Source organism: Leopardus geoffroyi, chromosome D1 (assembly GCF_018350155.1).
Source record: "Leopardus geoffroyi isolate Oge1 chromosome D1, O.geoffroyi_Oge1_pat1.0, whole genome shotgun sequence".
NCBI lineage: Eukaryota > Metazoa > Chordata > Mammalia > Carnivora > Felidae > Leopardus > Leopardus geoffroyi.
In genome coordinates this window covers 104,466,919-104,493,716 of record NC_059329.1, presented here as the reverse complement: position 1 = coordinate 104,493,716, position 26,798 = coordinate 104,466,919, and the positions used below count along the sequence as shown (strand labels likewise).

The window sequence follows — 26,798 nt, the reverse complement described above, 5'->3', positions numbered from 1 at the left end:
AATCCCCTTCAGTAAAGGGCCTGTCACCCCAGCTGTTGGAATGCTGTCACCAGAGAGCCTTCAGTTCTCAGCCCCTTTAGGAATTGTCACAGCTGCAGAGAGCTGTCTCACCAAGGCCACAGCCCTCTCCTGGGATGGCCCACTTCTGGTGACTTATCCAGGAGGAATATGAAGCTCCCTGCAGAGTCAGTCAAAGCTGTCTTTGGGCCCACATCATAGCTCACTTTCTCCCTTTGCCCATTCTTCTTTTTCCTTTTATAGGTGTTGACTCCCAAGGACACTTTTTTTTTTAATTGAGATATAATGGATGTGTACCACTGTATAATTTAAGGTATAAAATGTGTTAATTTGATACATTTATATTACAATATGATTGTCACCATAGCCTAAGCTAACACCTCCACCACATCCCATAATTATCTTTTATTTTTTTTTTGTAGTGAGAACATTCAAGATTACTCTCTCAGTAACTTTCAAGTATATAATACAGTACAAAACTATAATCATGATGCTATGCATTAGATTCCGAAACAGGTTCATTTTCTGACTACAGGCTTGTGCCCCTTGACCAACAGCTCTCCCACTTCCTCACCTCTCAGCCTCCAGTAACCACCTTTCTATTCTCTGTTTCTATGAGTTTGACTTTCTTGTTTTTAGATTCCACATACAAGTGATATCATATAGTATTTGCCTTTGTCTGACTTATCTCACTTAACATAATGCCTCCAAGGTCCATCCATGTTGTCACAAATGGCAGGATTCCCTTCTTTCTAAGCAATGTGTACACACACACACACACACACACACACACACACACACACACTGAAACTTCTTTATCCATTCATCTGTTAACAGATATTTTGGTTGTTTCCATATCTTGGATATTGAGAATAATACTGCAGTGACTATGGAAGTGCATCTATCTTTTTCAAGATCCTGTTTTCATTTTCTTTGGATATATACCCAAGAAGTGGAATTACTGACCATCTGGATAGAAAATCCTTAAGACTCAACCATAAAATTTTGAAACTAATCAATGAATTCAGTAAAGTTGCAGCATACAAAATCAACATAAAGAAATCAGTTGTGGGGGCGCCTAGGTGGCTCAGTTGATTAAGTGTCCAACTCTTTGATTCAGCTCAAGTCATGATCCCAGGGTTGTGGGATCGAGCCCCATGTCAGGCTCTGCACTGAGCATGGAACCTGCTTAAGATTCTCTCTCTGTCTCTCTCTCTTTCTCTCTCTCTCTCTGCTCCTCCTCCCTGTTCATGTGTTCTCTCTTTAAAAAGATTTTAAAAAAGAAATCAGTTGTGTTTTTATACAACTAACAACAAAATACCTGAAAAAGGAATTAAAAAAACAATCCCATTCACAATAACATCAAAAACAATAAAACACCTTCACAAGGAAGTAAAAGATCTGTACCTTGAATACCACAATACTTTGGTATTTTGTGTGGGGATACAAACAATGGAAAGATATCCCATACACGTGGATCAGAAAAATTAATACTGTTAAAATGTCTGTACAACCCAAAGCCATCCGCAGATTCAATGCAATCCCTATCAAAAACTCAAAGGCACTTTTCACAAAAACTGAAAAACTATCCTAAAATTTGTATTGAACCACTAAAGACCCAAAATAACCAAAGCAATCCTGAGAAAAATAAACTTGGAGGCATCATGTGTCCTGATTTCAAACCATACTGCATCTAGTTCCAGATGGCAACACAGGAAGATCCTGAACTCACCTCCTCCCATAGACACAATGAATTTATAGCTATTTATGGAACAAATTCCTCAGAGGAAACCCAAACTCCACTACAAAACTACAGTAATCAGAACAGTATGGCACTCGCATAAAAATATACACTTCTTAATGAATATCCTCCAAGCCCCATCCCAAATTTTGCTTTCTGTGGAACCCAATCTATGACATTCAACTAGACCGGACAAAGTTCTATTACTTTTCTTCACATTTCATTTGGAATAGCAAACAAAATAAGTAATGTTATGGTATAGTTTCACTGGATGTTAAAATTTTTAATTAAGTCAATATCCCAATTATGTTTTTAGCAGTGATTTGCATCATTGATCTGTCAGTGTGCCAGATAAGGCACACCAAGATCTCTGGTGAATGGGGCTCGAGGCAGGTAAAGCATTAAACACTTACTTTGAAAAGTCTTCTGATGCTTGCCTAGTGTTACTCCCTTCTTATGACTGCACTTGGCTAAACTTCATGAATTGTAATGTATCACTATTTCTGGAGGCTGCCTGACAAACTTGTAATGCATGGAAAATGCTTTTCTCCTCTCAACCCTGTCAACTTCCTGACATGCTCTGTCTCTGAGTTTTTATATAAGAGGAACATATTAGAGTTCACACCTACAGCCCAACATCAACAACAAAAAGTATTTAGCATCTCCTTCCTTAATTTCCTCTATCCCGAATGTAACTATCAGAGAAATCAATCTAGACATACCACGAATGGAAACTTAATGACCTCTGGTTTGTGGGGCTGTTGAGGACCCATAAGATACTCGGGTTTTAAGTAAAAGCCATTCCTCTTTGGTTATGATGCCACAGTCATGACGATGGTAGAAAAATTCATAGTAAATATTGTGGTAGGGTCCCCTCCCTAAGGAAAGAAAAACAAAACAAAACAAAAACCTCAAGGCAACCTGGCTATACGCATATGTGACAACATCCCTCAAGACCTTGTAACACGAGACCCCTTAATCAGACTGCACGTCTGTGTGTTACCATATATGGGAGAGAAAGAAGCAGAAAATATGTAAAAAATTATGCCGTGTGGCATTCAGGGCTCAGTTCTTCAGGTACGAACCCAACTAAGCGGTGCCGGCAGGAATAAAGTTGCTTCCCTGGAAAGAAAAGCCTGGGTGTCACAACTGTCTGTGTGAGAATCCTGCTACAATATGCTGCAGCCAAGTGTGAGTTACAAGGCAGTCGTCTCCCAACAATGTTTTATCAGGGTTCGTATACATATTGTGAAATATCATGGGTTTGATCTTGGCATAGAACCAAAAGTTGGTGCAGTACACTTGCACAGCTATGAAGTAGAAAAGAGAAACTTTTTGTTGGTATTACTATTACATAGATCAGCTCAGAAAATTTTAGCATGACAGAAATGAAGAGATCATCTCACATTGGGCTCTGTGCTGACAGCTCAGAGCCTGGAGTCTGCTTCAGATTCTGTGTCTCCCTCTCTGTCTGTCCCTCCCCCACTCATTCTCTCTCTCTCTCTCTCCCCCCCAAAAATAAACATTAAAAGAAAAATTTTAATGGAAAAAAGAAAAGAAAATTTAAGCAAATCTAGCAAGTTATTATGGACTTAATAAAGCTGGATAGTGAGTCAATAAATATGTATATAATTCCCTATAATTGTTTTAAGTATTTACTAAATAAATGAAAGAAACCAAAAGCATAATGAATGCACTTAAGATTACAAGTGTTCACACATCAGATCTGGGTGGTCTTGTCAAACAAGTAGCTTAATGAGAGTACAAATCCTTACTGCGTCTCTGAAATTTCAGCATCAGAAACTGACGGCCAAAGTTTATATTTAGGGCAACCAGCCTCCCAGTTTGCCCAAGTCAGGAGACAATTTCAGCACTACAAGAAAAACATCAAGAAAACCCAGATGGTGGGTCACCCCAGACCCAAAGCGCTAAATCCTGCCTCTCAAACACAATGGGTGTGTGAAGACCAGGATAGAGGACCAGCTGAGCCCCTGATAAAGCTTCCTTTCTATAGGTCACACTCCACAGAGTCCTGAGGTCCAGCCTCCACTCATGGAAGTCTTCTTATATGCTAAGTCACATTTTTTTATTTTATATTAAACCCACTCCATGCCTAGGAGTGGCTCAGTCGGTTAAGCATCTGACTCTCGGTTTTGGCTCAGGTCATGATCTCACCGTGAGTTCGAGCCCTGCATCGGGCTCTGCACTGACATTGCAGGGCCTGTTTGGGATTCTCTCTCTCTCTCTCTCTCTCTCTCTCTCTCTCTGCCCCTACCCTACTCACACTGTCTCTGTATCTTTCAAAATAAATAAATAAACTTAAAAAAAAAAAAAAAACCACTCCACATACTTGAGCCCCAAGAACATGACATGGCCTCAAAGGGTTCAGAAGAGAAGGGAAGTTGGGCAAGAAAAGAAACCAAGTTTGGGCACATTCTCCAGCCCCAGTACTAGAGGTGGTACTGGACCGAGATCAGGCATCCAAAAGAAACTCCCACCGTATGCATCCTTAGTTTTGCTAGGGTTCGACGAGATGAAAACTTTGAATAATCCAAAAGCCACAGCTAAAGCCTCTTCTGTCAGCATCTATTAAGAATCTCTGATTCTCCATGTCCTATGTTATACCTGACCAATTCCCAACACAAGTCCATATCATACAAAAAAGGAGAAGGAGGCTTCTCAACCCCAGGAAAGTTTTCTTTTTTCTTTTTTTTTTCAACGTTTTATTATTTATTTTTGGGACAGAGAGAGACAGAGCATGAACGGGGGAGGGGCAGAGAGAGAGGGAGACACAGAATCGGAAACAGGCTCCAGGCTCCGAGCCATCAGCCCAGAGCCTGACGCGGGGCTCGAACTCAAGGACCGCAAGATCGTGACCTGGCTGAAGTCGGACGCTTAACCGACTGCGCCACCCAGGCGCCCCATCAACCCCAGGAAAGTTTTCATCAGCCCACACCGGAAACCAAATCCCACTCAGGAAACAGGAAACTGGGAAGAGAGGCAGCTTTAGATGCCAAAATAACCAGAGCACACTCAAGTGCGAATAATTAACCACCAACTTTAACAGCACACACATGCCGTTTTTATTTCATCGTCTAAAACTTAACACTTTTTATTCAAATATCCAAAAACATGAGCAATGGTAAAGCACCATGTGCATTTGACTCTTCCCCTGGAACAGTGCATTTTGTGGGTCTACAAAAGTGCCCAGGAAACACACACAAATTGGAATGTAACTCGCTATTGGGGTAGAATCGTACAGTGAAGGAGGCAGGCCTTTTAGATAGGATTCAAAAATCAATAGGAGGTTCTAGTTCATTCGCTTTAGAGTCTTGGTCATCATATATGGAGTTATTTTTATGCACTAAGGTTTATTTTCGTAAAACTCTCTACTATCCTGTAACACCCATCTCCGTGTCTGAGCAGTAAAATAACAATAATAAAATAACAACAACAATAATAATAATAATAATAATAATAATAATAAAAAGTGTAAGAGAATTCAATTGTCCTGTGCACCAGAAAAAACAAAGCCCTGAGAACTGAGGGGTTACAAAACCAATTTCTCCTGCTTTCATCTTATTCTACCATCCAACCTCTAAGCAGTGGCTCTCAAACTTGACCAACATCACAATCACCTGAGAGCTCCCTGCCACTCAGCACCAAGAGCTGAGCCCCAGCCAATCTCCTGATTCAGTAAGGAGACCTCAAGACTCTGCATTTCTAATGAACTCCCAAGTGATGCTTAATACTGACTGTCCAGGGACCGCACTTTGAGAATCACTGCCCTAAAGTGTTTGCCTTCAGAGCACGTGCTGAGTCGGGACCCATTAGCAGTATTCCCCAAGCTGGAAGGAACAGACACGTCACCCGGCCACCTTGTTATAACACCTATTCTGATTCAGAAGGGCTGGGGTGGGGGCTGAAATTCTGCATTTCTAACTAACTCTCAGATAATCCCAGGGATGCTGGTCTGTGAATCATTTTTAGCAAGACCTAAAAACACTTTATACAGAATTTAGATTCCTTTCTTCAAGACAAAAGATGCAACTAAAAAATGGAAATTCAAAATCTCACTGGGAAAAGCAGCCTGAAGGAATGTTTGGTTCCAAAGCATCCTGCTTTTTCTGTCTTCAGATCACCAGTTCTAGACTTCAGAGGGCTTGTGCTCTTTTTAATAGTACAGAAGGAGCAGAAGCTTACAGAAATTAGAAATGATTAGATAGATGCACTTAACTTGCATCTAATACCATTCCTTGATATTACCTGGATCTTTCTTTCTGTCTTTCTGTCTTTCTGTCTTTCTTTCTGTCTTTCTTTCTGTCTTTCTTTCTTTCTTTCTTCCGAGAGGGCACAAGCAAGCAAGAAGCAGAGAGAGAATCCCAGGAGGGGCAGGGAGAGAGAAAGAGAAGTGGGGCTCACCCAAAGCAAGCCTTGTGTTTACCCAAAGGGACACGAGCTCACCTGAAGCGGGGCTCAAGTTCACCCAGTGTGGGGCTCAAACTCACACACTGTGAGATCATGACCTGAAGTCAGATGCTTAACGACCAAGCCACCCAGGTGTCCCCGATATTACCTGGATTTTTACCTGCTACGTTCACAGACTGTTCTAAAAGTAAAGGCCACTAAAGGACGAGATCTTCAAGGGCAAGGACTATTTCCATGTATTTTTGCATTTCTATAACTTGGCAAACCTGGTACCTAATAATAGATTGGGGGTTGGGGTGGGGTTGGGGGTGAAGCAAGCAGTAAAAAAGAAAGAAATAGAAGTAATTAACATTTTTTCTACCTAAGAGTTTACCAAATAGTTATGTTCCCATTGAATATAGACACAAATATATATTAATGTTAATATTGTGCTTTTAACATTTTGTGTTAGAAAAAAACATTAAACATCATTTCACAGATATTGCCAGCTAGGTGGGCAGTACTAAAGGGAGGTCCAAGTGAAGATCAAGCCTTGGACACAGATGGGCATCACAGTGTCTCCAGTTAAGTAATCTCTATGCCCGGCATGAGGCTTGAACTCATGACCCTGAGGTCAGTAGTTGCATGCCCTTCCACCTAAGACGGCCAGGCGCCCTTCAGTAACAGCATCTTAGCCCCCATCCCTGCCAATCTGCAAAACTACAACTGTTAGCAACTTGTTAGCAAGCTGATTAAGGAACAGCTGGTTTAAATCTTTAAATTACCTGATTATATCTCTAGGAGAGCAGTGCTTTCAGGGTAAGGATGAAGGCATTGAAAACAGGATCATCTCTATCTCTGGGTTATTTGTCTTCTTTCGACTCATGAGCATCTATCTTCAGGCTTTCGTGATCCTTTTTTTTTTTCTTTTCCAATAAACTCCCAATTCCTGAAAAATCTTTAAGTACTTAAAAAAAAAAAACAGGGGCGCCTGGGTGGCGCAGTCGGTTAAGCGTCCGACTTCAGCCAGGTCACGATCTCGCGGTTCGTGAGTTCGAGCCCCGCGTCAGGCTCTGGGCTGATGGCTCAGAGCCTGGAGCCTGTTTCCGATTCTGTGTCTCCCTCTCTCTCTGCCCCTCCCCCGTTCATGCTCTGTCTCTCTCTGTCCCAAAAATAAATAAACGTTGAAAAAAAAAAAAAAAAAACATTGCAAACTACATTTTAAGTACTGAAAAGCTTTAATAACGTCTTTTTTTATTTTTAAGGTTTGTTTATTTATTTATTTATTTTGAGAGAGAGACAGAGTGCAAGCAAGGGAGGAGTAGAGAGAGAGAGGGAGACACAGAATCCAAAGCAGGCTCCAGGCTATGATCTGTCAGCACAGAGTTCCACGAGAGGCTAGAACTCATGAACCGTGAGATCATGACCTGAGCCAAAATTGGACGCTTAACCAACTGAGCCACACAGGTGTTCCACATATGTCTTAAAAAAAAAAAAAAAGAAAGAAATTATTTCTTTATTTTGAGACAGTGCATGTGGGGGGGGGGGGGGGAAGGGGGGGCGGGTAAAGAGAGAGAGAGGGAGGAAATGAGAGAATCCCAAGCAGGCTCCACACTCAACTCAGAGCCCCACAAGCGGCTAAATCTCATGGATCATGATCTGAGTCGAAATCAAGAGTCAGATGCTTAACCGACTGAGCCACCCAGGCGTCCCAATAATGTGTGTCTTAATGAAAATACATTTCAATTTTTGTCAGTATGGGCAGTAGGAATGCAAGATAGGATTTTTTCCTCTTTACTTACTGTATTTGAGGTTCTAGAAACCTCCAGACTTATTGAGGGTGATCATCTAATGTACAGGCCAATTTGAGGTTTCCCAGTTGTCCTCTGTATTGTCTTCGTATGGCTATATATTGCTATTTGCTTTATTCTGAGTACAATAAAGACTGATGCATTGGTTTTATTATCTCTCTTTAATCTTCTATCATACACTAAAATCTTACCCTCAACTTTCTTTTTCAGTTTAAATTCTATTATTTTTTCCTTTTTAAAAATTAAGGCAAACTTGGGGTGCCTGGTGGCTCAGTCAGTTGAGCATCCAACTTCGGCTCAGGTCATGGTTTCACGGTTCAAGGGTTTGAGCCCCACATCGGGGTCTCTGCTCTCAGCAGAGAGCCCACTTCAGTTCCTCTGCCCCCCTCCCTCTGTCCCTCCCCTGCTCACGCACTCTCTCTCACTCTCAAAAATAGATAAACATTTAAAAAAATAAGGCCAACTTTACAGACAATAAAATCCACTCTTTTTATATTACAGTTCCCTAAGTCTTGATAAATGTATACAGTCAGGTTACCACCACAACAATCAAGACATTGAACATTTCCATTACCCCAAAATGTTCTCATATACCTCTTTGCAGTCAGCTGATCTCCGAGACCCAGCCTCAGGCAACCACATATCTGTTTTCAGTCCCTATAATATTGTCCTCTCCAAAATGTCATTTAGGGGCACTTGGGTGGCTCAGTCGGTTGAGCGTCCAATTTCAGCTCAGGTCATGATCTCATGGTTTGTGGGTTGTCTGTGCTGACAACTCAGAGTCTGGACCCTGCTCCAGATTCTGTGTCTCCCTCTCTCCCTGCCCCTCCTCCGCTCATGCTCTGTCCCTCTCTCAAATAAACATTAAAAAAATTTTTTTAATGATTTAAATGGACTCATACAGTACACAACCTTTGTGCCTGCTATATTTCTTTTAGCCTAACGCTTCTGAGATTCATTCAAGTTGTTAGCGGTAAGGGTACTTTGTTCCTCATTACAGCTGAGTAGTATTTCATTGTGTGGCTATTCCACTAGTTGTTTAATTATTTATGAATTGATAGAGATTGAGGCTGTTTCCAGTTTGGGGCTATTGTGAACAAAGCTACTATAAATATTTGTGTATATGTCCTTGTATAGACATATATAATAATTTTTCTTGGATAAATACTCAGAATTGGAATTTCTGGGTTGTATGGAAAATCTATGTTTCATTTTTTAAGAGGTTGCAAATCTTTTCCAAAATGATTGTGTCATTTTGAAATCTCACCAGAAATTTAGATTTTTAATTGCTCACCCATACTTGGTGTTATGGGTCATTTTAATTTTTGCCCTCCTAGTAGGTGTGGCCCTCATTGTCCTTTAAATGTGCATTTTGCTAGTAATTAGTGACATTGCACAACTTTTTGTGTGCTTCCTTATCATCTCTCTGTCTGTTCAAACATTTTGCTCATTCTTACTGAGTTTTCTTCTTATTGAGTTACCCCTCCTGAATCTTCTTTTTTATGAAGATTTCTTTTTAGAAGAGTCACAGCTAGCTGTCTTAATATGTTTCACAATATCCATTCAGAATATGTCTGATTATTTCCTCATAATTAGACTCAAGTTAAACCTTTTTGCAAGAGTGAATCATAGGTGATGTTGTCTCCTTGTAGTGAAGATCTCATAAAGTTAGGAACATTTACAGATCTTTCTCATTGCTCATTTTTCTAATTTCTTTTTCTGCATTATGTTGTAGATTTCTTTATGTATCAGGGAGATTATGCTTTTATCTGTGACGTAAGATGACAATATTTGCCTCCCAGGCAGTCATTTGTCTTTTGACTTCATTTGTGGTATTGTTGCCATTGAAATTTGTTTAATTTTTTTTTAATTGTATTTGGCTGCATTTTACTTACTGCTTCTGGAACAGGAGTCGTAATTAGAACAGATTCCCGGGGCGCCTGGGTGGCGCAGTCGGTTAAGCGTCCGACTTCAGCCAGGTCACGATCTCGTGGTCCATGAGTTCGAGCCCCGCGTCGGGCTCTGGGCTGATGGCTCAGAGCCTGGAGCCTGTTTCCGATTCTGTGTCTCGCTCTCTCTCTGCCCTTCCCCCGTTCATGCTCTGTCTCTCTCTGTCCCAAAAATAAATAAACGTTGAAAAAAAAAAAATTAAAAAAAAAAAAAGAACAGATTCCCTCTACACTGTTCACAAAATAATTAACACAGCCGGCTAAGTCCACAGTGGGCTTTTTACAAGGACCAGCGGAAAGTCAGTCCAGGGCCAAGGAATCATTTGCCTTTGTCATTTGTAGTTCACTGCCATTTGTGTTTTTGTATCCAGTGCGATCCCCAAGACACCTAACTGACTCACATGAACTCTCAGGTAAGTAGCTAGTAACACTAAAACATTTCAGGTTTGTCCCATTAACACCTGCGTGCAGATGGAGAGAAGGGGGAGGGGAAAGGAGAGGAAGGAAGGCGAGTGGAGGGGAGGGAAGAAAGAAAGAAAAGGAAAGAAGAGAAAGAAGAGGAAGGAAGGGAGGAAGGAAAAAGAAAGAAAAGAAAAAAGAAGAAATCTCTCTAGCTATGCTGTCCACTGGTCCCACATACAGGCCTGGCTTCTGTCTAAGGGAAACAAGACACCTCGGTCTTACCCTCAGTCAGCTCTGGACCAGCTCAGCTAACCTCGTCTTTCAGAGCCTCTGAAAGGAACACTTCTATTCATGTCAAGAAACCCCTGTACATGTCTACAGCTTTTCCTTCTTGCTGCTTTGGGCTTAGAGTTCCATTTCTATTTGCCAGGCTTTTTCTTTCACATGAAGAATTGTTTCTCTTGTAAAATTTACAGGATAAGGGATGACTCACAGCAGAGGGTCCCCAATATTCACACAGTTCTCTTAATTGCTCAGTAATTTTTTTTTACAGTATCTGTAGGTCAAAAGAAATACTAATGGCTTCATGTATGAAGTGGTTACATCAAAAATAATTTAGTATAGGGGCGCCTGGGTGGCGCAGTCGGTTAAGCGTCTGACTTCAGCCAGGTCACGATCTCGCGGTCCGTGAGTTTGAGCCCCGCGTCCGGCTCTGGGCTGATGGCTCAGAGCCTGGAGCCTGTTTCCGATTCTGTGTCTCCCTCTCTCTCTGCCCCTCCCCCGTTCATGCTCTGTCTCTCTCTGTCTCAAAAATAAATAAAACATTAAAAAAAATAATAATAATTTAGTATATATTTATGCCCTAACAACTTCATAGCCATTTGAAAACATGCATTGAAAGAAAAATTAATGTGCTTACTTTATTGATTAAGTAACCACAATTACTTACTAACAGAATGTGTATGCCTGTTTGACAATACATAGCTTCTCAAATTTTGGAATCAGATTGGACATCAACATTCTATTTTTTGTTCCACATTTCTTTTCCCACAGTGACTGCTTCTGCTTTTTACAGCAACCACAACACCACCAGCCCCACAAGGATACGGCCTCACTGAAAGCAACACAGTTCCATCAGATGTCAGAACTATGGGTTACCTTGAACGAGCTATTTGTACAGCACCTGCCAGCTTTCAAGCATCATTGTGTCCCTGGAAATTTTAAATATTCTCTGGTAGCCCTGGACTTCTCTGCAGTGCCTCTGGGCTCCCAGGACACTGTATAAGAACCATGGAGTTAAGGACAAGTTTTGCACATCTGTAGAAAAGTCTGACATGTTAATGGCCCTTTTAATGGCACAGTAAATTCTCACAAATAGGCTTCTTGTTAAATTACAGAAGAGGGACTCCTGGGTGGCTCAGTCAGTTAAGCGTCCAACACTTGATTTTGGCTCAGGTCACCATTTCACAGTTTGGGAGATTGAGCCCCACATCAGGTTCCGTGCTGACAAGTCTGCTTAGGATTTTCTCTCTGCCTCTCCCCTGCTCTCTCTCTCAAAATAAATAAATAAACTCAAAAAAATGAATGAAGATAACCACATGTGGTATACTTTGTTTTATGCTTTTTCTTGTTGATCTATTCATTCAATTCTTCAGTAGATATCTATTGAGTACCTAATAGGACAGGTGCGTGTCTCAGAGAAATGAAAGCTGATTTTCACACAAAAACCTAGATAGAATTGTTCCTAGCAGCTTTATTCACAATGACAACATACAGAAAAATACACAGATGGCAGAATGCCACAACAGCCCATATGTCCTTCATTGAGTGAGCAAACAAACAGTGGTAACCTAGACCATGGAATATCGTTGGGCAATAGAAAGAAACATTATTGGGGTGCCTGGGTGGCTCAGTCAGTTAAGCATCCGACTCTTGATTTTGGCTCGGGTCATGATCTCGTGGTTCGTGAGTTCAAGCCCGCATCAGGCTCTCTGCCGTCGGCACAGAGCCTGCTTGAAATTCTCTCTCCCTCTCTTTCTGTCAGTCCCCTTCTCTCTGTCTCTCTCAAAAATAAATAAATTTTTTAAAAAATTTAAGAGATCTATTCACCCTCAGTGGTGATGGATCCTTAGAAAACAGACAATATCATTACTCCCTTCATGAAGATAAATGGACACATCTTTCAGGGAAAATTTAGCAGTAAATATTAATTACCTTTAAAGTGTTTGTACTTTATCACAGGGGCACCTGGGTGACACAGTTGGTTAAGCATCTGACTCTCGATCTTGGCTCAGGTCAGGGTCTCACTATTTGTGAGCTCCAGCCCCACATCAGGCTCTGCACTGATGGTGCAGGGCCTGCTTGGGATTCTGTCTCTCCTTCTCTCTGCCCCTCCCCCTGCTTGTGCTCTCTCTCTCTCTCTCTCTCTCTCAAAAAAAAAAAAAGAATAAAGTTTTACACATACAGCATGTATATATTCACTATACTTATATCTGTACATGGTGCAATATATATATATATATATATATATATATATATAGTAGGTATATATTTACCTACAGTACACACACACACACACACACACACACACACATAGCTTTTCACAGGCCATAGGAATTTTGAAAATCTTCTGATTAAACAGACTCTGCAGGAGATACATATGGCTCACCCATGAGCGTCCATCAGTGCTAGTCTACCGCTGTGTCTCTCTGGAAATATGTCAAACCTGGTTTTACCAAAGGTTAGACTGTCTGGCCTCTAAGGAGAACAGTAAATCAAGATACTGGGACTCTGTCAAGGTTGATTTCTTACAGACAGAGAAGTAGTCAAGGTTAGACCTCCTGGTCTTGTTGACTTCTCCTTCCCATGTTGATAAAATCCAGCCCAGTCCCGCAGCTATTGGGGCAGCCCCTATTAGCAGAAAGAAAGAAAGAAAGAAAGAAAGAAAGAAAGAAAGAAAGAAAAAGAAAGAAAGAAAGAAAGAAAGAAAGAAAGAGAAAGAAAGAAAGAAAGGAAGAAAGAAAGAAAGAGAAAGAAAGAAAGAAAGAAAGAGTGAAAGAAACAGAGAGAAAGAGAAAAGAAAAAAGAAAGCACACCATAAACTGTGGGGGTGGGGAAATGCTCCAGTGGTGGGGGATGAAATGCATCCTGGGATCAGAGCTTTGTGGCATCCCTAACTCATCCCACAAAGTACCAAAAATTGGCCTACAAAGGTCCTAGCAAAGACAGTCCTCCGGACACTGTGTAATGCTTGGTTGGGCTCACTCTGTATATCACTGTGGATTTCCATACCCAAGTGATCGAGAGAGAGTGGGACGTCAGGATCTGGAGCTGACAACAGGTTACCGGCCTTCTCCCTCTTCTCTGAAGTGGCTTAATTGAACACATCTGAGTGTGGCATCAGGTATAAAAACACTGCAGGCTCCCCCAGCCCCTCCCAGCTTCCTGTTGCCCGAGGAGCTCTCGACCCGGCATCCAGCATCATGAAGGCCTGTGTGGGTTTGGGAGGATGGCTGCTCCTACTCGCTTCTTTGATTTGGACGTGTTCTGGGCAAGAGCCAGGTATCAAAGGTGACCCCGAATGCTGGTGCCTTGAAGGGGGAGTGTCTCAACCACCACGAGCCGTGGGGCTTCTGGTAACTTAGACTCGATTGCCCTTCCCCCTCCAAATTTTAAGAACTCTGACTCTCCTGGCTCCGCACTTTATTTTCCCCTTGTGTCCACCCAGATACTGTTGAATGAGTGAAGGAATACTGAGCTCAAGGAGTTGTGTTTTCTGCAGGTTCTAGGAATTAGTCTCTCTTCTCCCACTTCTTCCACATGTCAGCTGCTGGAAATTCCCACCAAACCGTCCTTGGACCTTCTGCTCTGTCATGTGGCTTTCTCTCCCCTTTCCCAGCACCTCCTCTGTTCTTTCACTTTAAACCTTAGCCCCTTGATCACACGTTAACTGGCCTGCCTCGTCGAACTGCCTCTCTTCCCATCCAGAGCATCACTGCACAAGATGCAATGCAAGTGCCTGTTTCTTAAGATGCGACTCTGACCAAACCCCTCCTTAAAAATTCTGGTGCTTCAGGGCGCCTGGGTGGCTCAGTCGGTTGAGTGTCCGGCTTCAGTTCAGGTCATGATCTCACGATTCATGAGTTTGAGCCCCGCGTCAGGCTCTGTGCTGACAGCTCAGAGCCTGGAGCCTGCTTTGGATTCTGTGTCTCAGTCTCTCTCTGCCCCTCCCCGGCTCGTGCTCTGTCTCCCTCTCTCTCAAAAGTAAATATACATTTAAAAAAAATTTTTTTTAATTCCAATGCTTCCCAGCAGCCAGCTGGATGAAGCGTAAACTGGCCTTCAGCATGCCATAAAGCCTGACCTCAAGCCACCTTTTGATTCCGTGTGTCTGGTTCCTCCCCAAACAGGGGCTGTCAGACTGCTGGTTTCCCCCACAGGCACTGCAAGGTCCCACTCTGGCACCTGGAGAAAATCTGGTGCAGAACCCCTCATAATATATTCAAGCCATGTAGATCACAGACATTGGATCACATCAAAAGAAGCAGATGTTAATTTAAAAACTAAGAGATTTATAAACTGTTCTAAATGCTCAGAAGGGAAAGTTAGTCGGATTACAAGTGCATGTAACAAGCAGAATTGATGTGGTTCCCAGGGGACAGGAGAGCCTTCCTGAAGAAGTCCTATGTAAGGTAGGACCTTGGGGATGTCCTGTCTTTACTTGGGGTAGGACTGAGAACAGGGAATGACTCTCTGCTTTTTTAGCTTAAGTTAAAAAAGAGTTGGGCAAAATGTCTCTGTTTCTGAAGCGGTGATCTGTGTGTAGGCTGTTGGACTGTGACCAATGTGAACGGAACACAGGGAAGTGGAAAACGGTGACTTGAGTAGACAAGGGAGGGTAGAAAGGGCAGTGGGGGGGTCTGAGATGAGGGGGTGTGGATCGTAAGCAAGAAGGCCATCCTCTCTGCACAGGGCATGCTCTAAGAACAAGCCTTCCCCAGGCCTGGGGTGATGTGCTGGCCCAGCCATTCATAGAGAGCTGAAGGACAATGTCCAAGTTGTAGGGAAGCTAGGGATAGAAGATTCTGTGATGGAAACATCAGGACTCAGGAGTGAAGCAGGGAGGAAAAAAAATCAAACATGACCACCTCCCCTTTGTGCAGGTTCCCCACGAAGAGAGCACAGGATCTGTCCCCACCCCATCTGGCCCTAGAACCTGAAAAACAGGGCCTGGCTTACTGCTGGGGCAGATGCCAGGTTAGAGCAGCTCATGTTAAGGACTTTGGTCTTTTTCCTACTCACTGTAGGAACCCCAACCAGGAGACCAGGGTCGGGTAATAAAGATGAGAATAGTGTGCTGAGAACCGTTGCATTCGTTTGACTTAGGGTCTCAGCCACCCCACAACTGCTGTCAGCAGTCACAAAACCAAGTCAGGTGGATGAAGGATTGTGGAAGGCTGAATGACTTCTCAACAACTAATCCCCTGTAAACCAGTTGTGTGACGTGGTGGAGCCCTGGACTGACTGGGCTTGCCTGCCAAGATGACCCCTGACACTTGGCCAGCCAGGCCCTTGAGTCCCTATTTCCAAGTCTGCCAAACACAGAGACCTCATTCAATTCCTCAAGGATATTAAGAAGTTCAAACTTAATATTAGAAATGTGATGGTCCAAGGAAAGAATGAATATGCAGGTGCTTTGTAAAGATAAATCACTCTCAAAGTTTTGGACTATGAAATTGAAACCGTGTGTGTGTGTCTGTCTGTCTGTCTGTCTGTGTCCCAGTGGTTGGAAATGCCTGGTAGCAAAGAGGCATATGAGGCTATTAGGACTTATTGTCATGGTCAAGTGTCTCTTGTACTTCAGAGCCGACAATGAGTAACTGTGCAATTTCTAGAGTGGTCCCCTCTTCTCTGTGGGGGATACATTCCAAGGCCCCCAGTGGCTGCCTGAAACCATGGGTACTACTGAACCTTATGTATGCCATATTTCTTCCCATACGCACATACCCACGATGAAGGTTAATTTATAAATTAGGCACAGTAAGCAATTAACAACAATGGCCGATAATAAAATAGAACAATTATAATAATACAGTGCGATAAAAATTATCACTGTCTTTCAAAATACTTTATTATACCATAAGCACCCTTCTTCTTGTGATGATGTGAGATGATACAATGCCCACGTGTTGAGATGAAGCGAGGTGAATGACGCAGGTATTGTGTTGTTCCACACCACCCCATTCACTGCTACTGACCTTCTGAAGTCAGAAGGAGGATCATCTGGGCGCCTGGGTGGCTCAGTCAGTTAGGTGTCCGACTTGTGATTTCAGCTCAGGTCATGATCTCATGGTTTGTGGGTTTGAGCCCCATGTTGGGCTCGGTGCTGTCAGTGCAGAGCCTACTTGAGAGTCTCTCTCTCTCTCTCTCTCTCTCTCTCTCTCTCTCTCTGCCCCTCCCATGCTCGCTCGTGCATGCATGCTCTCTTTCTCTCTCTCAAAATAAACTTTAAAAAAAACAAAGAGGAAGATCATCTGCTTCCTGACCACAGTTGACTGCAGGAAACTGAAATTGCAGAGAGGAAAACCACGGATAAGCAAGGACTCCTGTGCCCTAACTAAGTTCACCTTTGATACTAAATCTTGCCCTCGTGCACTCAGGCTCCAGCAGCTTTATTTGGGCTACTTCTGTTACTATAGTAACATCACAATACTTCAGGTCCCCCACAAAGGTCTAGAATCCGATCAAGCCCTTGCCTCCTTTCCTGAAAGTAAGGTCCATGTTATCCTTCTGTTTCTCCCCTCCTGGTATTTAGGACAGGTGGCATCAGAATGCTCAATTTCCGTCTAACATTTTCTTTCCTTGCCTATTTACCTGCTGTGGGCCTGACTATTTCCAGCAGCAAAGGCATAGCAGTAAAGAGCATAGTTCTATCTTTCTGGATAGTGACAGTGGTAGTTTGGGCCAGGGTCTTGGCCAATCCCAACACCCAGTCCAATACCAATTGGCCAATCTAATACCCATGAATCCAAATTTTTTTAATGTTTATTTACCTTTGAGAGAGTCAGAGAACTAGAAAGGGAGGGGCAGAGAGAGAGGGAGACACAGAATCTGAAGCAGGCTCTAGGCTCTGAGTGGTCAGAACAGAGCGTCGTTGGCTCAAACTCATGAACCATGAGATCATGACCTGAGCCGAAGTCAGACATTTAACTGACTGAGCCACGAGGCACCCCAAGTGAGATAAATTTTGAAGGTAAAAGTGAGAAGACTCAGGAATAGACAAGATGCAGGTATGAAGGACAAGGAGTTTGAAGAAATCCTAGCATTTCACGGCTTAGAAGTTGGATGGGTTGTGGTGCTGTTGACCGAGGTGGAGAGCAAACCAGGAGTAGGGTCAATCAGAGCTCTGGATTGTACACGTACCTTTGAGAGAAGTATTCCAAATATCCACTCAGATGTCTAGCAGCTAATTATAGAGGTAACTCTCAAACTTGGGAGAGAGGTCTAGGTCAGGCATGACAATGGGATCCCCCAAGGTAATGTGATATAGTCCAAAGAGCAATGACCCAGAGTGATTTTTCAGTCCCAACTCTGTATTCTGTGACCCTGAAAAAGTCCCTTCATTCTCACCATATTTACTGCACACCTGCTACTGTGTGGCACACAGCCATGGGCAAAAGTTAAAACATGGGATCTATTTTCACCAAGTCCAAGTTTTCTAATACTAGGTGCTGGGGAACTCAGTTCCTAGCACGAATGCCCTAATAAAGATGCAGTCCTCTGCTCCTCCACCCAAGATGGAGGCTTGAAGACACATCACCACGCTTCTTTCTCAGGTAAAAATCCTGAGTGCTGTGTGAATTCACTCTGGTCACCTGGGAGTAGCAGTCTGAGAGAGGTAGAGAGCCCCATGTAATGCCGTGAAGGGAATCGTGTTTTCCACAGATCTCGAAGTTCCATTTCTTGTAGTTGAAGATGGCCTTCCTTCTTGGTACCTAATAGTCCTGCTCAAACATCTTGCAGCTGTTCACTGAAACAGATTTGCTAACTGTCTTCTTTTTTCTTTGCCTCCTTTAACAGTGTTGGTGGAATGCAGCCGTTTGAATTTTCTCGTTGTAGTTAAAAGAGCACTGTTTTACAGAGATGAATTGGTAGGCCCTGATGAGTTATTTCTGGGGACTGGCTGTCAGGCAATTCGAGTATGGCCGGACAAACTTGAATTTGACTATCCTGTTAGTCTGTGCGGAATTACGACGCAGGTAAGAGAAGGAATCGTTTTCCCGGGTACCATCTGTACAGTCTTTGGAAGCACGGCTTTATGTTTGTTCTTATTATATATTATTATTATAACAGGCTACTGGTCTTGATCATTGGTACCACAGACTGAGCAGATGCATAGAAAGAACCTGAAGAACATTTTCTGTTTTCATTCACCAGAGACCTACCGTGTGTAGGACATGGACAGTGAATAAGAAACTCAAAGAGCTTTCTCTTAGGAAGTGTAGCATACCCATTATTACATGGATAGCATGATAGATTAGCCAGCATTTTCACACAGTTTCTAATCCTCAGAATTTCATGAGGTTGATGTCATCTACACTTACGTAGATTAAGGAATTGAGGCACAGGGGCCAGTGATGTAACCAAACTCGGGAAGTCAGGGCCAGAAACCAGGTCTGCTAACACCTATGCTAATAAGCTCTTAGTTTTATTTTGTTTTCAGTTAGACTCTGGGATAAGCAACTCTAATTATAGAATGTACGACAATGACTTTTTTTTTTAGGACCATGGGGATTTGGAGGAAAGGGAGATCTGGGAGGGTCTTGAACTAGCAATCTGCTTTACTTGTTCTTTTCCTCACAAGAGAGTACCAAAAATCTGAGTACCAATATCCTAATAAGGAAAGCTCTGGGAGGGTTTTGATGTAGGAGGTTTCTACCACACCAAAGGTAAGTATAATACATCCAATTTATCTCATCTTCGTGGGCGTTGCTTTAAACATGGGGCTAAATATTTTCTGCCAGGAACCTGGCCTTCAAGTCACAGGTAAGGGAAAACTTGGACATGGGAGCATGAAGTTCCTTCACTGGACCCCCTTCCTGGACCCATAAAGATCGTGGTCTGAAAGCACAGTTCATGCTGGTCCAGCACCTTGCACCAGCCCTTATTCCCCCCACAATGCCATGCTAGTCACTTAGCTCTACTCCACTACACCTGCCTTGGAGAGATCCAAAGGCATTTGAGATGCTTCTAGAGGTTCAAGGCGCCTGCCACTCCTAGAGTCCTTGGCAACAGCCTAACTCAGTATTGATCAGGGATCAGGTATCAGTAAGCAGGGATGATTTTTTGCCTCCCCCTCCCTCCCCCCCACTCAATGGTCATTTGGAAATGTCTAGCACCAATTTTAGTTGTCAAAACTGGGCAGGTGGTAGGGTGCTACTGGCATTGAGTGAGTAGGGGCCACACACGATGTTAGCACCCTACAGGACAGTCCCCACAACAAAGGATTATGTGGCCTGAAATGCCAACAGCATCGTAGTTGAACAACCTGGCCTAACCCATCGCACTTGCCCTCTCCCCCACCTTTGTGCTCTGAGCAGCCTTTCGCTAAAGGAGCTTAGAACCGTGAGAGCAAACACAGCCTCAACTCTTAGCCTCATTGCTACATAAACCAGATGACAACACTTCACATTTCTAAAACTGCTTTTTTTCCTGTTTCACCCCTTCACTGGAATCACTGAACCAGACAAATCAAGAGACCCCAGGAAATATATGCTTCATCCATCTAATAGGATACTATGCAACTAATAAATGTATACAATAATCCAACAGCTTGAGAACCTCTCTATTGAAGTAGGGAAACAAGAGATCTGTAGATCTTTTTTTTTTTTTTTTTAACTATATATATAGTATATGTTGACTATAAAAAAAAGAGGCGGGGGAAAAAAAAGTTAGGTGGAAATACATGCAAATTGTTACAGAATGAAAACAGGCTGATCTGCTTATAGGAATTAAATCTCATTTGTTGAACACCAAATACACTTCAAAATTCCCTAAGAGGAGTACATGTTTTCCATTCAGAAAACTCAGTTGTTTAGCACAAATACATGATTTTCCGTTAGCTGTCTTCCTTTTGGTCTAAGTGTTTTTCAAGGATCTGGAGACCAGAAGTAAAGAAAAAATACCACGTTGTAATACGGAGATCAGAGAAAGCATTTCAGATCCCCCTCGATAAGGGTCATCTTAAAAGTCCTCTTCTCGTGGAACTTTTCTCCCCAGCAGCTGTGGAAAATTTTTCCTCCCTAGAGTCTTGATTTGATGAGTCTAACGCAAAACTTTCAGGGTCGAATGACCTTCAACCTCCAGTTCTATTCAAAAGCCTCTGCCACGCCTTCTCGTTTTGTTGTGTGATGCAGCTAAATGCCTCTGCTTTGCCAAAGAGAATTTAACTACCCTAACTGGGGTAAATATCATGATCTCTGGAGACACTGTGTGGCCAATTTTTTATTCGAATATATTAAAATATGTTGAGACAACTGAACACCTGTTTCAAGGGCCTCTTTTCCCACCAGGTCTTCTGTGATGGAGCCGTCTTCCATTCCTGGCTCACCTATGTACCAAAGAATCAATCCATTTCTGCTAAACTTCCCCTGGAGTGTACAGTTCCCAGGTCAGTCCAAAAACTCCATTGGCTCCTTCCTTCAATACCGATAGCTCTTTGCTGAAATGCACTGCTATCTACTTGGAAACCTTGAAAACCATGACTGTTTTTATATAGCTTCTCAGGGTGTCTGTCAATGCTATTGAACCTCTACAGAAGCCCACTACTCAGAGGTCAAAGCTCAGGACAAGTGAGTTACACAGAATTACAAAACCAGGAGTGGACTTCGCTTCTTAGTTTTAGACCCTTGGGTTCCTTCTATCCCTTCTCCCACAGATCATGAAACTTGCTGCCAAACATAACTCACAGCACCAACACTTGACGCACAGCATCTACGGAGATTTCTAAGGCAGGAAGTTGAGGTTTGGGAAGGCAGAGACATAATAATCCATTTCCCCTCCTGCATTCGAAATCCATTAATAAATCATAGGCTATGAAAGATGTCAATCAGAATGTAGTTTTATTTATAGTAAAGCCACAGGCAAATGAAGCTTTAGCCCTACAACTGGAAGGCCTCATGCAAGTCCCCCTGAAATGAGCTTGCAGACCCAGGGGAAGGAAGAGCTGGAAAAATACAGGTGTCCCCCTTGCCTATAAAGCTCCGCAAGTGCTTTTGGCAGAGGTCGGCCTCCTGGTTGTGGAGCAGACCAGAGCACGGCCCTCTGAAGTCGGACTCCACAAAGAGAACGGTGGTCTGCCTAAACTAAGCATGGCCAGTTCCTTCTCCCAAATTTGCCATCAGATAATACTTTCCTGCTTCCTTAGAAAATTAAGGGACAGGACCTAGAGAAGTTAAGTTGTTTTTCCCATAGATTCCTGTCCTGGAAAGTAGTATAATATACACCTGTCTTCTCTGGAAATTTCAAAAAATTAGAAGAAAAATAGTACCAAACAGCTTATTAAAAAAAGAAAAAGAGGGGCCCCTGGGTGGCTCAGTCAGTTAAGCATCCGACTTCAGCTCAGGTCACAATCTCACAGTTTGTGGGTCCAAGCCCAACATCAGGCTCTGTGCTGACAGCTCAGAGTCTGAAGCCTGCTTTGGATTCTGTTTCTCTCTCTCTCTCTCTCTCTCTCTCTCTCATTAATAAATAAACATTAAAAAAATTTAAAGGAAATTCTATGGTTTAAGCCATAAGTATACAATTTCTTCTAAGCCAGTTGGAATTGAATTGTGGGGACAGGATCAGAAAGTTTGTTAAGCATTGAGTCTATCAGGTCACAGCTTTTGAGTGAACATGCTATTGGATTTTCAAAGTCTTCTGCCATGTGTTTTTGTTCTGTTTTCTGATAAGATTAAGTAACTCTGCTTTGCCAGAGAGAACTTTCATTACCTTAATTGCTAATGAACTTGTTTATTGAACACTTACTATGTGCCAGCCACAAGTTTAGAAGAACTTCAGGCATTTTAATCATCATTATCAACCCCATGGGTAAGGCACTCATATTGTCCCCATTTAATGTTTGAGAAACTTGGGCACAGACACATTAAAGATTTGCAGTGTCACACAGCTAGAGACTCCTAAATTTAACTCTAGGTAGAATGGCTGGAAAACCACTGCCTTGTATCCCTAGGCTCTGCAAGTCTGTATTGGTTAGCAAGCTCTTGTGTCAGCTTCCAACCTGACCAATGTTGTCTTTCAAACAGAAAGAAAAGACCTCTATTCCATCTTGATTAATGTATTAATAAACTTCAAGACATTCTAGGAAAATCTTGCCTTAAACCCAGTACTGTCTTCCAGCAAAAATTACAGTGAATATATTCTTGAAATAGTTTTTCTTAATTTAACAGAGGATAGTTTCTGTGTCCTTAAGTTATTATCTAACAAGGAGGGATTTGGTGAGGGTCTAGGGAGTTGAACAAGGACATGATCATGCATTGTGCTTAAGACAAAATAAAAAGTTATAGCTGTTACAGCAAGGCCAGGCAAAAGCTGGGTCCAAAGTTCAATCCCAAAGTTCAGAATGATATCTTAAGTCTTTGTATTCCTTTTTAATTCCCTTTCCCCAACCTTTTGAAAGCTCCTGTGTCTCACCTGATGAGTCCTATAACAACACTGAAGTGAGCAATGGTGGCTTCCTCCTATCCTCACCTGTTCAACACTGGTTCTTGATACAGTACAGATACTGCATGAGATGTGGCTATACCCACTGGAGAGAACACTGGGTAAGGATACTTGCAAAAGCCAACATTTAATGTGCCCAATCAGGTACTCTATGACGAAAAGAAAACCGCATTTGGGGCAAGTAACAACAGGTAAAGTCTAAATCCCCGCTGAAGTATAAGTGGCATACAATTCTGTAGTAGAGACATAGAGGTAGAGTCCCGTTGGGTTCTTTCTCTTGTGCTTGGAGCACACCATACTTGGTATTCGTATGAGGAAGACCCTCTACCTTCCCGTCTTATAATTCTCTCCTCACCCTAGGATTTTTTTTTTCTTGAACAGGAAGGGTTTCACTCTACAAATTTCATGCCTAAACATCTGAGTCCAAAACCAATGACTGTAAGAGAAGGACTTGATAAGTTTAGAGGTTACCAGATTAGAGCATCTTTCTTATCTTTTATGGGGCAATTAAATATCTTAAGGTGGGAGAGGGCCCTTTAAAGGAACCAAATGAGCTAAGTCATTTGGGTTTTCCCACTGGGTCCAGTTGAAACAAAATTGTAAACATGTAGAAGACTCCCTAGAATTTTGTCTTCCTTTTTGCCTATAATCTCTAAGAATTAGGCCCTACATTGCTCCCAGTCTTAAAATCTATACTATCTCAAGACCATCTGGGATATAACTCCTAAGAGTTAGAGGAAAATCATATCCTAAAGCTAATCTTATGTATTTTAGCTGTTTCCATGCCCATTTTAGCCCATGGATTTGAGGTCAGAGAGAATCTTCCCCCTCCTTTGAACAATATCCCATCTCATAAACACCAAATATCAGCTAATTATGGACCTTGTTTTTCCACAGTCCACACCTTTTTATGGACCACACAATTATTCACTTCAAGAGCATTTCTCCCATCCTTTCACCGATGACTTTTAGAAGCTTTTGCCCTTGGACATTCAGCAGCAACATGAAAGTAACCCAGCCCAGTCATGTGGCATTTTGTTTTTATATACTTACATGTTTTTAATTCATTTTGTAATCCCTTTCACAATGCCTTTGAGAAGAGGCCATTTGTATTTTTAACTTTCAATGTGGCCACAAACCCATGAATAAAAACTGACACATTTTATGGTATATCTGTGTTTACTGCATTTCTAATTTAGCACTCCATGCTATGGGGCTGAGTTACCAACCAGCTGTTGAACATGGGTGCTGGTTGTGTGCAGTAACATGGCTAGTAAGATCACATGGAAGAGAATGAATAGAAAGTGAGACCCTGGGTGGCTCGGTTGGTTGAGCGTCTGACTTTGACTCAGGTCATGATCTCATGGTTTGTGGGTTTAAGCCATGCATTGGGCTCTGTACTGACAGCCTGGAGCCTTCTTCAGATTCTGTGTGTCCCTCTATCTCGACCCCTCCCCTGCTCGCTCGCTCTCTCTCTCTCTCAAAAAGTAAACATTAAAAAAGAGAGACAAAGTAAGCAAGTAGCCAGCCATATGGATATCTAGACATAACAGGAAGGGTAAAGCCCTGAGACAGAATGCGGTACCTACAATAATGCCATTTAAAGTAATTAGGGATTTATGCAAACAAAACAGCCCACATTTCACATTGAACTTAAAATCTATTCATCCAATACATTAGAACAGTTAGCTTTGATGGAGGATTGATTGATTACATCGGTTAAATCAAGACGGGGGGTCTTGCATCGGCCAATGATCACAATGTGTGATTAACTTGACCCTTGAAATCTCTTTAAAAAGTATAATCACCAAGTTAGATTTTGTCAAAAATTGGAAACAGAGGAAGCTAGGCCTCTCAGCTTTCCCAGGTGGATAGATATAACAGTGAATAATTAGTCCCTCAGCAGCTCAATCAGAGTGTTTAGTATTCCTAAAAATCATCGCACAGGGTAGCCCTCCACAAAGTAAAGAGGCTCTTGAACTTTATCATGAATCACAATCACCCGGGGAGCTTGTTAAAACACAGCAAGAATTTGCATTTGTAACAAGTTCCCAGGTGATGCTGATTCTGCCACTCCAGAGCCCACATTTTGGGAACCACTACATAAGGATGAAGGCTACTCTATGGACAACATCTTCAAAAGTCCTAATGATGCTCTAAAGATGACTCAAAATGCGTCCACTTCCTTGGTCTATACTCCAGGTCTCAGGAATATGGAGTTTCAAGTGTGTGGAGAGCTTTCTCTTTGTTCTCCAGATTAATGAAGCGATCATGTACATGTCAGTGTAGCATTATGCATGAACCGACTTTAGGCTTCTCAGCTCCATCAAATTCCAGTTGCTTGAGAGGTTCTTAACCTGTGATCTAGCATGAGGAAGGCCTTTGTGGAGTTACCTTCTACATGTTTCCTTGATTTGGACATGTTCTGGGCAAGATTCAGGTGTAGGAGTACAGTTTACCTGATAGTTTGAAAGGGTGGTTTCTCGATGACCATGAGTCACGGTAAAAGATGGCTTCACCTGCCTCCATTTTGACCTGAGCCTTTATAGTTGGGTTCTTCATTCCAGCTTGTCTCTTGGCTCAGGCAGAAGACCCTAAGGGCAAAGCATCCCCTGATGGGAACAGAAACAACCCCCTCAAGCAATAAGGACTGAGCTGAGCCAGGGAGACAACGCCTGTGATTGACTCCAAGACAGTGACCTATTTGACCTTCACTGCCCACCTGCATGTACCCACTGACCTTTGCCCCACATTTTCCTTATATAAACCTGGAACTATTTTTAGCACTTTGGAGATAGTCTTTGAGACCTTAGTCTGCTGTCTTCGCGGTGTTGGCCTCACTGAAATAAATTCCTTTCTTGCTTCACGGCCACTCATTACTCTGCCTTTGGATTTTGTCAGCAGTGACTGGCAAACCCAGCCTGTTTGGGACCCCTGGAGCCACACACTCTTGTACCCCTACACCCCAGCCACAACGGAACTCCTAGGCTAGTTGCTAAAAGCTGAGAATGAATGGTTCCAATTGGCCCTAGATATTATCTTTTCCTTGGGTCTGATTAATACTGTTGAACAATCGATGAACTCACATCATTATCTTCTCTCTCGAAAATATAGTCTGAGGGTTCACAGAATTAACTGGTTTTGCCTCTTATCCCTCATTTCCTCCCATTTAGTCATCCATGGCCCATCTGCTCTCCCTTCCTGCAGATGGTAACTCCATTGTTCTTTTACCTCTTCACACTAAGTCACATTGCAACATATCATCAACTACTGTCCCTTATCTGATTGTATCTCCTCCCCTCTACCCCCAGAACACTGTAGTGTAACCTTAACTACTCCTTAGTTCAATTCTTTAAAATTCCAGAGCTTGCCTACAACCACCCTGGTGAAACAGACTCAAATTGTATTTCACCTTGCACATAAACCTCACTCAGAGCCCCCTGTCTGATGCCTGCTCATCTAAGGACTTAAGGGAAAAACATACATGACTTTTTTATTCTGCTGTTTAAATAACCTGTCTCCAATACCATATGAAGACCATACAGATTCTACAGAAAAGGCACCTGATCTTTAGAGAAGAGACCAATGTTATGATATGACCATGCAGCTCGTGGTGGTGAATTCTATCTTGACTGGGCCACAGGGTGTAAAGACATTTGGCTTATCGTTCTTCTGGGTGTCTGTGAGGGTGTTTCTGGATGAGATTAACACTTGACTCTGTAGACTGAGCAAAGCACAACGCCCTGC

General features: G+C 42.5%; 1 protein-coding gene across 1 annotated transcript in view; it reads right to left on the bottom strand.

Moving 5' to 3' along the window:
• LOC123600549 (oocyte-secreted protein 2-like) overlaps positions 1-17,238 on the bottom strand; it is a 40,928-nt gene extending 23,690 nt beyond the window's left edge. Inside the window, exon 1 of the mRNA XM_045482576.1 lies at positions 17,202-17,238. Within this exon, the coding sequence (XP_045338532.1) occupies positions 17,202-17,238 (37 nt within the window). The remainder of the gene's footprint in view (positions 1-17,201) is intronic.
• Positions 17,239-26,798: the final 9,560 nt, after the last annotated feature.